General features: G+C 50.3%; 1 protein-coding gene across 1 annotated transcript; it reads right to left on the bottom strand.

The window, feature by feature from the left end:
• Positions 1–995: 995 nt before the first annotated feature.
• Positions 996–12,607, bottom strand: DYRK3 (dual specificity tyrosine phosphorylation regulated kinase 3). Its single transcript, XM_002717548.6, has 3 exons — positions 12,305–12,607; positions 9,903–10,014; positions 996–2,810 (listed from the first exon to the last, which is right to left on the bottom strand). Exons 1-3 carry the CDS (start codon positions 12,379–12,381, stop codon positions 1,236–1,238), a joined length of 1,764 nt encoding a protein of 587 aa, XP_002717594.1. The 5' UTR covers positions 12,382–12,607; the 3' UTR covers positions 996–1,235.

Below are 12,607 nucleotides of genomic sequence, written 5' to 3'. Positions count from 1 at the left end.
CGTTTCTGGATTGTCAATCAAAGTCGATTTTCTTCTTGTGAGGCTCAAACAGAATCCAGAGAGAGTCTTGCATTTCAAGTAAAAATGGCAAAGATGTGGCTCGTTAAGGTGCTAACTACAAAGAAAGGAAGGAAAGCATTTAAACTGTCGTGAGGTTTACCTGACAATGATCACCACGGGGGAAAAAAAAGTCTTATTTATCTGAAAGGCAGAGAGACACAGACAGACAAGCTCACAACATCCAGGGCTGGGCCTGGCCAAAGCCAGGGACCAGGCACTCCACCCAGGTCTCCCACATGGGTGGCAGGGACCCAATTACTTGAGCCATCACCTGCTGCCACCCAGGGTGCACATGAGCAGGAAGCCGGAATTGAGATGGGAGGCGGGGCTTGAACCTAGACACTCCTACATGGGATGTGGGTGTCAGACACACTTGGGCGTGGCATCCTAACCGCTTCTCCAAATGCCCACCCCAGTGATTGCTTTTATAAGGAAGAAAGCCCACGACCACGCAGCAGCAGGTGGTCCATGGAGTGCCAGGGAGTCAGGGAACAGCAGTTTTCATGCAGGTCACCTGGGGCAAAGAAGCTGCTTCATCTCCCCTGGAGACAGGCGCGGAGGGACGCACCCGGCTCCACCCTGCAGTCAGAGCTCACTTGCCAGTGGTAAAATGCCTGGAAATGCTCAGGGTGCAGAGGCAACACAGGAGACGTGGAACAGGAACGCGGCCACACACACAATAAAAACCCCGTGCCTCAGAGGATGGAAAAGCAGTGACGTCGATCAGCCAGTCGGGTGCTCCCCTGCCCCACAGTCTCCGTGAGCCCAGAGAGAGGCCTGCCGGGCGCTCACCTGCAGTGGCCGCCACGTCCTAAGCCACCCGCCCAGAACCAGGGGTAACGGAATTGAGAAGCAGTTAGCATGTATTCTTCCATATTCCTTCTAACTTGAGAGAAAGATTTAAAGCCACAGAATAACACACAGGTTGAAACATCTGACGATGCACTGACCGATTCAAAGCCATTTATTGTACATTCCAGGGGTCCAGCACAAGCTGGTTAGGTGATTAGCCCTTGAAGATTCTTTCAGTCATATAAAAATGTTTTGCCCTTGTTATAAAAAGTAGTCTAGTCGAACAAAAACATATCCACCACGGGCTTGCGCTTTTTCCCACTTGCAGGTTTGCAAGGTAATTAAAAATACACACATATGCATCTCTGGACGCACACGGTCCATTAGCTAATCAGCTTCGGCAGTACACTGCACAGGGGTATACTGCCGTTGGTTTCCGACATTAAGTTAGCTTTAAGCTTACTGGCTATTCCAACAACCGGAGGCAGCTTGGAACCCAGTCCCTGGAAAGCATTTGCAGGATTAACGACCCGTTTCCCTGACACCTTCTCTAGGGTGACAGGCCTGGGCACAGACTTGCTAATCCAAGGGTGTCTCAAGGCTTGCGCGGGGGTCAGGCGGGCAGAAGGGTCCCAGTGAAGACACCGCTTCAGAAACTCTATAAACAAGTAGTCGTCACACCCCTTCAGCGCCGTCCCCCAGTCTTTGCTGCCTGGAGGCCCTCGCTTCTTACCCCGACGTGAGCGGCCCCCGACGAGCATAACCCTCCCGTCTGCCTGAGTAGCCACGGAGCAGTAGCGAGGCAGGCCCTTGGAGTTAATGAAGTACTTGGCACGTTTGGATTGCTCCAGGAGTTTGGGGGGTGGCATCCCCAGCAGCTCCATCATGCAGGCCAACTGGTCCCCTTCGTCCTCCCCGGGGAACAGAGGCTGCCCCGTGAGCAGCTCCGCGAGGATGCAGCCGAAACTCCATATGTCAATAGAAGTGCTGTAGCGGCTTCCCAGGATGACCTCCGGAGCCCTGTAGAACCGAGACTGGATGTACGTGTAGTGCTTCTGGTACTCGAAACAGCTGGACCCAAAGTCGATGACCTTGGTCGCGCTGCAGCCATGGTGTTTCAGGAGAATGTTTTCTGGCTTCAGGTCACAGTGAATGATCTTATTTTTGTACAGAGCATCCAGGGACTGCAAGATGGACACGGCAAACTTGCGCACCAGCTGGATGCTGAAGCCCTGGAACTTGTTCTTTTTGATCAGCTCATAAAGGTCAATGCTCAGCAATTCGAAGGCCATGCAGACGTGGTTCCGGAAGGTGAAGCTGTCCAGCATGTGGATCACGTTCATGCTGCCCGTCTTGTCCTGCTTCCGCAGGTGTTCCAGGATCCGGATCTCCTCGGCCGCTTGGCGGTGGAAGCGTTTCTCATTGCGCACCATTTTCAGCGCCACGTACTGTCGCAGTTTGTGATCATAGGCCCGGGCTACCTGCCCGAAACTCCCCTTGCCGATGATCTTCAGCACCTCATATCGGTAGGCAAGATGGTCTCGAGGGACGTGAATGTAGGCCCCGTCCGCGTCATCATACCCCCCGTTGTTGGGACCACCGACAACCCCATGTCTCTTTTTGGCATTTGGACCCACAAAGTATATTTCTGGGTAACTGGTGATCTCCAGCTTCTCGTAGGCAGTGAGGTGGTATTTGTACTGCTTCAGCGCCTGTTCCGGAGTCAGAGGCACCGCTCGGGGCGCCTTGGACGAGCTGCTGGACTTCACGGCAGGCAAGCCCTCGGGACTTCTGCCCTGGGAGACGGCGGGAGAGCCCTTCTCGGAGCTGCTAACGCCATCTGACTGCAGGGCATCTGATCTCCTGTTGCCAAATTCCTGAAACAGCTGCTCTACCTTCATCTCGCCACCGCTCACAAGGTGCTGGGCCTGATCTCTCGCTAACGGCTCGGTGGTGACCTGAGAATGAGAAAAATGAACAGGAAAACATGATAAGGATGAGAGCTTCCTCTCTCAACAGCATGTCCAGTCATGCTTATTTTAAGATTAAAACAGCCCAAAAGGGAGATGAGACAAGCAGGAGTCTCAGGAGGCTTGTGTTACATTCTTCCACACTCAGCGTCTCTATTAAAATAGGCCACCCAACCCGCTACGTGCCTGGCTTTGTTCAAGATTCCAGTTGTCTTACCACCCCCTAAACTGGTTCCTTCTTATAGTCACATCTATGTCCTGACAATCCTCTCTCCCTCTCTCTCTCTCTCTCTCTCTCACACACACACACACACACACACCTCCATTCACTCAAATTCAACACACCTTTCTAGGCCCAAAAAGTCCGGTCTCTCCCACACAGAACCACTCCCGGTTCATACTAATTAGCTCCACATATTCACTGTAGTTTTTGTCCGTGCCACTTGATTTTCTACTTGATTTTCTACATATCTACTTGTATATGTGCAAAATCTACTTGATTTTCTACATAACATGTATATACTGTACATGCATATTGTCTTACATTGTTACTAATTACTTCAGGTATCCTCCCAAACCGTAAGGGCGTGCAGCAGGATCAAAACGATGCATACTGACGTGTTCTATAAAGTACCATTAAGTGACAGAGGCAGGATTTGAACCCAGGTCTTCCAATTCCCAATCAGGGCTCTTCCCGTCAGCATAAACTCAGCACCAGTTCTAGCACTTACACAACCTCTAAGGAGGTCTGAATGCTGACCAGAGCTAGGAATCAAACATGCACCCCCTAAGTGACTGCAGCTTCTAACTCGGGTCACTGGAGCACGAAAGGTCCAAGCCAGAGGGGCTCTTAGATCCCACGTGATCACATCGTCCCTGATGAGCAGCACTTCCGGCGAAACCCTTTCCCAGCAGCGGTCCCTTCAGTAAGGAGCCCAGCTCTCCCCTACCTGCCTTAACCTTTCCCTGCGAGGAACAGGAACTCAAAGAAGACAGTTCTATTTATTCCTCTAGACTGAAACAAGAGTCTTTGACCTAAAATCAGATTCTTTGAAATAAAATGGAGGAAAAGAAAAGCAAATATAACCAAACACCCAGAGAAATCTGACGTCAAGGGAGAAAGGGTAACTGAGATGACGGGTGTATTAGTTGGCTTGACTATATTACTCGTTTTACCTCGTGTGTCCAAACTTCATGCTGCCTACCTTAAGGCCATGTAAGCTTTTAAAGGGAAAAAAGGAACATATTAAGAACATAGAAAGAAGACATGTTTTCTTAATGAGAAAGTTTGAGGTACTTGGAAGAATATATGTTTTTCTTGATGGATCATGAAGATCTGTACCCCTGATCTGATCATTTCAGAGCAGCTCTAGTATCAGGGACAAAGAATTCTGGGGGAGCTCTAAGCTACAGCTATCTCTAAAATATGATGTTAAAAAGTAGTCAAATGTTGGGGCCAGTGCTGTGCCATAGCAGGTAAAGCCACTGCCTGCAGTGCCTGCATCCCATATGGGCACTGGTTCAAATCCCGGCTTCTCCACTTCCGATCCCGCTCTCTGCTATGGTCTGGGAAAGCAGCAGATTTAGGGCCCCTGCACCCACGTGGAAGACCAGGAAGAAGCTCCCGGCTCCTGGCTCCAGCCTGGCCCAGACCCGGTTCTTGGAGGCATCTGGCGAGTGAACCAATAGATGGAAGACCTCTCTCTGTCATTACCTTGCTCTGTAACTCTTTCAAATAAATAAAGATAAATTTAAAAAAGAAGTTAAGCACAACTTAAGTAAATAATTATATTTGAATATATTATGTATACGTGAGCAAAATAAAAAAACAAAAACATGAACAACAACAAAAAAGAATGCAAACATTTAAGTGCTGGCATATCTCAGGCAGCCCCTAATCTAGGTATAAAAGTAGCACAGGGGCCAGCGCCATGGCTCACTTGGCTAATCCTCCGCCTACGGCACCAGCATCCCATATGGGTGCCGGGTTCTAGTCCTGGCTGCTCCTCTTCCAGTCCCGCTCTCTGCTGTGGCCCAGGAAGGCAGTGGAGGATGGCCCAAGTGCTTGGGCCCCTGCACCCATGTGGGAGACCGGGAGGAAGCACCTGGCTCCTGGCTTCAGATCAGCGCAGTTCCTGCCATTGAGGCCATTTGAGGGGTGAACCAACGGAAGGAAGACCTTTCTCTCTGTCTCTCTCTCACTGTCTAACTCTGCCTGTCAAAAAAAAAAAAAAAAAAAAAAAGTAGCACGTTGGTACCTGCCATTGGTTCCTTTTATGCTATTTGATCAATTTAAATATTCATCAAATATTGAGTCATGAAAGTTATTTGATCTTAAACAAAAGTGAAGTAGTCAGTTTATAGCTCGGCACTTAATTTTAAAGAGGTTGAACATGGACCAAGTATAGTCTCTCTGACACCAAAACAGGGTACCATAGATGGTCAAGAAAAATAAATAGGCCTGCAGACAGGACTGAAATACCTTGCTAAAATGCACACAAATGCAGTGTTTATCCATAATTAAGTCAAATAACTCCTGGTTTTAGAGATGGAGAAACAGAAGCATGTATGTGCCTCCATCCATCACCTGAATTTGTTCACTATTTAGCAACTGTGCTTAAAAAAAAGCATTTTTTTTAAGATTTTATTTATTTATTTATTTGAGAAGTAGAGTTACAGACAGTGAAAGACAGAAAGAAAGGTCTGCCATCCGATGGTTCACTCCCCAAATGGCCTCAACGGCCGGAGCTGAGCCTATCTGAAGTCAGAAGCCAGAAGCTTCTTTCAGGTCTCCCATGTGGGTGCAGGGGCCCAAGGACGTGGGCCATCTTCCACTGCTTTCCCAGGCCACAGCAGAGAGCTGGATTGGAAGTGAACCAGCCAGTACTAGAACCGGTGCCCATATGGGATGCCAGCGCTGCAGGCAGAGAATTAACCTAATATGCCACAGTGTTGGCCCCCAAAACAAGCATATTCAGGAATCACAATGTATTCAGGAATAAGTCTGGCTGAACTAAGAGAAAAAATTTTGTTTGCTTGTAGCTAGAGTTACATATAGAAAAGAGAACATCCGCACGCATCTTAGTCAGTCCCTGGAACTTCTTACTGCCTAACTTTAATGCATCTAAACATTTCCAGCTAGGGCCTCTGGGATACAGTGGCCATACTCCTGAAGCAGCTGGGGTCCCTGGGCAGCTTGCCTCAACCCTTCTCAGACTGTTTCTCTATCTGTGGAATGTGGATAATGATACCCATTTGCAGGATGCTGTGTGAATCAAATTATGATGGACAGTATATGTGAAAGACTCTCACAAACCATATAAAATATTTTAAAACCACAGGTGACAATTAGGCAAAATTCTCCATATGTTAAGGTTTAAATTCCTCCACTCACCCCTTCGGCTTCTATCTCCACTCTGCAGTGGTGTCCCGTTGCTAGTCTCCCGAGAGCACTCAGCACGGAATCTGTCTCTGCTCAGCCAGCCCCCTCACCCAGGCCTTCCCTAGCATGCAGGGAAATGCCTCGCCCACTTCCTGCCCTGCATAAAACCCACTCTCAGGCTGCGACACAGTCGAGTCCCACTCAGCCACCACTCCAGGGGTAAGGAGCAGAGAACACCAGTGCCTTCAGCCCACGGAAAGCCTCTCAGGATCTGCAGTCATCGACGACAAGCTGGCAGGAAAGGTATTCATGGTTCAGGGCCGTCCGTCCCCGGGAGCGCCACCTGCTCTGTCTACCTGTGAGGCTGTGCTGGCTGTGGGGGCCCTCATTTGTGTGTGTGATAAAGACAGGGTCTCAGGCCCAGCACAGCAGTAAGAACAGATAGACAGTGGCAATTGAGTCTCCAGAGGATAATTACAAGCACAGCAAGGACGCCTTTGGGATGCCCAGACTCATGGCATTTTGTTAAAAGGAGCTAAAATCTCTCTCCTGGCAAATGCAGCCTTGCTCTGCCCTCAGGGGCTGCACAGGAAGTGTCCAGATCCAAGTCTGAGCCCTTCAGACCCCGCACGGGGGCTGCCCTGCCCCCTCGCTCCTCTCCCCTTCCCGGCTACATTCTCTATCTCCTAGCCGCTGGCATTCTCAGCACGGGCTGCGCTCTGGGCTTGTCTTTCAGCATGGCTCCCAGGGCAGAGCTCACTGCTGCAGGTGTGGTCCTGTACAGATCAAGGTGTGAATCACCCGGGACCTGGAGAATTCCAGGAAGAAAATTTTCCACACAAGGAGGGGTTCTCTCCTTATCTGTCCTTCCCTTCCTGTAAATAACTCAACCAACTACATACCAGGTCCTCTGTGCTATAAATAAACCTTCCCTCCATTGTTCTAGGCGATTCCACAATGTTCATACAGGTTCAAGTGTACATGTAATGTTATAGAACGACATATATTTCCAGTCTAGGGTTGTCATCACAATAACCAAGAATGTATGTGGCCCACTCCACCAAATATTTTATTATCCATGTAGTTATATCTAGAGACAGATCATTCCAGACTTGCCATGCTTTATTTTTTTATTTATTTTTTTTTGGACAGGCAGAGTGGACAGTGAGAGAGAGATAGAGAGAAAGGGCTTCCTTTTGCCGTTGGTTCACCCTCCAATGGCCGCCACGCTGTGGCTGGCACATCGCACTGATCCGAAGGCAGGAGCCAGGTACTTATCCTGGTCTCCCATGGGGTGCAGGGCCCAAGGACTTGGGCCATCCTCCACTGCACTCCCGGGCCACAGCAGAGAGCTGGCCTGGAAGAGGGGCAACCGGGACAGAATCCGGCGCCCCGAGTGGGACTAGAACCCGGTGTGCCGGCACCGCAAGGCGGAGGATTAGCCTAGTGAGCCGCGGCACCGGCGCCATGCTTTATTTTTTAAGAATGTTTCACAGAGGCCAGTGTTGTGGTGCAGCGGGTAAAGCTGCCACCTGCGACGCCAGCATCCCATATGGGCCCTGTTCCGGCTGCTCCAACTCCAATTCAGTTCCCTGCTAATGGCCTTGAGAAAAGCATCAGAAGAGGGCCCCAAGACTTAACCCCTATCACCCACATGGGGGACCGACAAGGAGCTCCTGGCTTTGGTCTGGCTCAGCCCTGGCCATTGCAGCCACTTGGGGAGTGAACCAACAGGTGGAAGATCTCCCTCACTGTCTTTCCCTCTCTCTCTCTCTCTGACTTTCAACTAAAGAAATAAATCTTCAAGAAAAAAAAAATACTTTGCATACACTGTTAATTCGGAGGGTTCCTGGTGTTCCAAGCACAATCCTACACTGTATAAATTAACTTATAAAAGATCTTGTTGCGAAATTCAGCAGAAACGTCCTCTCATCCACATATGGAACCCCCCCTTTCCCCAGCTCCCAACTCTAAATCCTGCGACACAAAACTTAACCCAATGCAAGTCCAAGTGCAGATGACTTACTGTCTACATTGAGAACAAAGCAGCATCTTGAACAAATAATGAAGCTGAAAGACTTAGTGAAAACAGCAGTACAGGCTCAGGAGGGAGTCCCAGCATAATGAACTTCAAGCGTCACCTAGAGGTCACAGACTTTCTCAGGAAAGTTTGCAAAGCACCGTTAGGTTAGAATCTAAAGTCTTGTGCCTTGCACAACCTACTACTCTCAACACCACACATCTTGATCCTGAAACATCCAGCTGAGGTGGCCTCCTGGAACATGTTCAGCTTTGGCCAGCTCTGAATTAAAGTGAAAATGAACTTTAAATTAGCCCACAGCTGAGTTTCCGACAGGGCCATGCTGAGTGCGCCAAGCGTCCACCAAGTCTGACGGTCAACACGAGGGGCGTGCGGTTCCACAGCCCGCAGAGGTTTTTACATACTCAAGAAATAAACTTGTGGTCGAAATAGAAAGAAACCCTACTGCGCTCCAGAAGATTAAAAATAGGGTGGCCAGCCCTCCCAGTATTTTTAGCCCACACTTTGTAATATTAGCATTGAAGTGGTAAAAAGGTTGATCCTAATGGCAGAAACGGATGAGAACTTGGGAGAATCGTGCGAAGTACAGGTGACTCTTTTCTTTTTTTCTTTCTTTTGACAGGCAGAGTTACACAGTGAGAGAGAGACAGAAAGGTCTTCCTTTTTCCGTTGGTTCACTCCCCAAATGGCCGCTACAGCCGGCGCACTGCACTGATCCGAAGCTAGGAGCCAGGTGCTTCCTCCTGGTCTCCCATGGGGTGCAGGGCCCAAGCACTTGGGCCATCCTCCACTGCCTTCCCGGGCCACAGCAGAGAGCTGGACTAGAAGAGGAGCAACCGGGACAAGAACCGGGGTGCCGGCGCCGCAGGTGGAGGATTGGCCTAGTGAGCCGCGGCGCCGGCCAATACAGGTGACTCTTTTCCATACAGAAGCAAGTTCAGGTCTCAATCACAGAAATGTGAAAAAGATTACAATTTAGTCAATTCGATTATTCAGTTTGTTCACTAGATGACGCATGCAGGGAATTCTGAAGTCACAGGCTGGCTTCTGCTTGTCCTGGCATAAGTCCCAGCCCTGCGCTGCCCGCTCCTCTCTGAGTGCCGAGGGAATGTGAATTAACTTTATCATATTAAGGAAGACAGAGTCGGACACCAAGTATCTGCAGTCCTCAGAATGATGACATGTATCAAAAACCAAAATGTACCGTTCACGTTTTATTTAGGATCCCTAAGATGGTTTTTTATTAGCGTTCTAATAAGCTGGGAATTTATTTCTGCCTTGCAGGAGAAAAAAATCTGTAGATCTATGAATTCTGGGGGATTTCTGCTGTTCCTTGTCTTTACTAAAAGGAGGCTTTGTAATACCCTGTGTATGACATCCTCTAGGAAAAAAAACCTTACCTATGTGAATGTCACATCCCACTTTCTTTCCTAATGCCACACATTTGCCCCAGTGAAAAATCAAAGGAAAAGGTGAGCTCCAAACTGGCTCAACTTGGGCCACGGTCATTGTTATTCCACAGTCAGGAGAAATCAAAAGGAAACAGACAAACCAAAAGCAGTTTCGGTGCCAGGGATCCACAACCGAACCATCAGTGCTACGTAATGCTTCCTGCTTTCTGAGACAACTGGAGGGCAAAGGACGACCCGGTACTCACGTTCAGTCTTCTGGGCAGGGGTGGGTCAGCAGGATGGCACAGGACATTTGAACACGGTGGGCATTTGGTTTCATCGATCATCATAAAGGTATCATAGACACCATCCCCCAATCTAGTGGAGAAGATCACACACACACACAAAAACCCTGTCAGCAATCAAACAATATAAATTTGTATTTCCAAAACACCCTATGTCTTAACTGCTTCCTATCTGCTATGAAAAGCAATGAGCAGAGGTAAATGTCTCTATTTTGAACACAAACAACTGGCTTATGTGAAAGGAATACAAGAAATCCAACTTTTTTCTTCCTATTTAAAAAAAATCATTTATTTATTTGAAAGCTAGAATTACAGAGAGAGGAGAGACACAGAGGTCTTCCATCTGCTTGTTCACTTCCCAAATGTTGCAACAGACAGGGCTGGGTTGGGTTGGAGCCAGGAGCCTCATCCAGCTCTCCCATTTGGGTGGTAGGGGCCCAAATACTTGGTCTGCCTTCTGCTGCTTTCCCAGGTGCATTAGCAGGGAGCCGGACTGGACACAAACCAGCACCCATACGGGATGCGGGTGCCGCAGGCAGCAGCTTAACAGGCTTTGCCACAAGGCCAGACCCTTCCTTCAATTTGTTAAAGAAAGGATAGCATCGCTAAGTTTGTACTTTAAACCAGAATAAGTCTTACTTTCTGAATGTTGTCTAAAAAACAGGGGCTCCCAACAGGATCTCATTTAATTTCCTACTTGAAAATGAAGGCATTCAAATCTGAAGACTAAAAACCAGACGAGAAAAAGGTGACAAGGGGTCATGGCTTCTTCCAAGTCAGAGACGCGGATGCCACTCCCAGCTCTGCCACGGGGCTGTGCCCGTTCTCTGAGCCTGCACAATGCCAGTCTGCAGACTTGGGTCTTACAGCCACAACATAAAAGGCCTTTTTAGGGCTGTCTTCTCCTTATTTATGACTGGTTTAACTACTTATGTTAGGTACATCTGCCTAACTTGAAGAAAAATACAGTGAATTCGGCCGGCGCCGTGGCTCAATAGGCTAATCCTCCACCTTGCGGCGCCGGCACACCGGGTTCTAGTCCCGGTTGGGGCGCCGGATTCTGTCCCGGTTGCCCCTCTTCCAGGCCAGCTCTCTGCTATGGCCAGGGAGTGCAGTGGAGGATGGCCCAGGTGCTTGGGCCCTGCACCCCATGGGAGACCAGGAAAAGCACCTGGATCCTGGCTCCTGCCATCGGATCAGCGCGGTGCGCCGGCTGCAGCGGCGGCCATTGGAGGGTGAACCAACGGCAAAGGAAGACCTTTCTCTCTCTGTCTCTCTCTCTCACTGTCCACTCTGCCTGTCAAAAATAATAAAAAAAATAAAAAAATAAAAAAAAAAAGAAAAATACAGTGAATTCGACAGGAAACTCTAAAGGGATGCTCTAAATTGCAAAATGTACTGAGTGTGCCTTCTGTTCCCACTTCATTTCCTGGTGGTGGTGGAGCCAAAATGTTAAATGAATAAGGATCAGTTCTCTGTTCTTTAACACAGTGCCCCACCAGGATTTATTTAATCTGCAAGATGGTCTTGAATTATGTATTTCATCAGCTACCAGAAACAGGGGTTTGCAGGTTACACAAACCAGCGCTTCACCCTATCACCAAGTACCGTGCAACAGACGAAGAATTTTACAATGGCTTTTTAAATATCCTAGCGTGGTTTAGTGGCCTTTAAAAACTGCTTAGTAAAATCAGTTCTAGAGTTTTCTTGTTGATGTTATGAGAATACAAAGGATAAAAAAAAAAAACGAGGCAGATTTTTGGAATGTTCTCTTTTTAAAAACGTGCTCGCATTCTGATCGCTTTATTTGTATCTTTAGCAGGGCACAGCGTCACCTCCAGAAACTAAGTATCCGAGCCGTGCCCACCCCTCTGGCCCCGAGCGCTCGAAAACACAGACCACCAGGACTCGCCCGCAACGTGAGATTCAACCACAGGAAGTCTGCGGCGGGCCCCTCCTCTCCACTGGGGCGCAAACCCCGCAACCTGCGCCCGCGAACCCTCACCCGCAAAGCCCAGGCGGGCCGCACCCGCTCCGCGGAACCCCGAGGGCGGCCCTGCGCTCCGAGCAACAGGGCTTCTTCCCCGGCTCCCCCAGGAGCTCCACAAAAAGTCCCAGGCTCTCAATGCCCCTTACCATGCGCCCGCGCCCGCAGGGCTCCCGAAAGAACCGGGGCTCCGCTCGAGCCCCCTCCCCGCTCCCGGGAGCTGGGGCCGGTCCCGGGGCGGGAGTCAGCCCCTCTTCCCCAGCCCCTCTCCCTCCGTCGCCCTGCCGGGGGCTCGCTCCATCCCGGCGCAGGCCGTCCCCGCCCCCCAGCCGCTCCCTCGGGCGCCTCTCAGCCCGTTACCCCGCGGCGCCGTTACCTCCGCTGCTGGGGCGGGAGCCCGGCCCCGCACGGCCCCGCATCCTTCCGGCCGGGCCCGCGAGCCGTGCCTCCCATCCGCGCTCTCGGGACCCTGCCCCGGGGGGAGGGGCGGCGGTTGGAGGGTTCGGCGGGCCCAGTCCACCTGCGCCGCCGCCGGGACAGCTGCCTCCGGGGGCGCGACGCTTCCCTGGGGACTCAGCCAGCCACTGCAGCTCCGCGTGCCCTCCCTCGCGACTGCTCGGAACGCGGGCGGAGAGACCCAGCTCGGGGCGGGAGGGGGCGCGGCCTGGTCGCCTAGCAA

The sequence above is a fragment of the Oryctolagus cuniculus genome, chromosome 13, assembly GCF_051225735.1.
Source record: "Oryctolagus cuniculus isolate XC-2025 breed Fujian yellow rabbit chromosome 13, ASM5122573v1, whole genome shotgun sequence".
NCBI lineage: Eukaryota > Metazoa > Chordata > Mammalia > Lagomorpha > Leporidae > Oryctolagus > Oryctolagus cuniculus.
The sequence above is the reverse complement of the archived record's forward strand: the minus strand, read 5'-3'. Positions and strand labels throughout refer to the sequence as shown.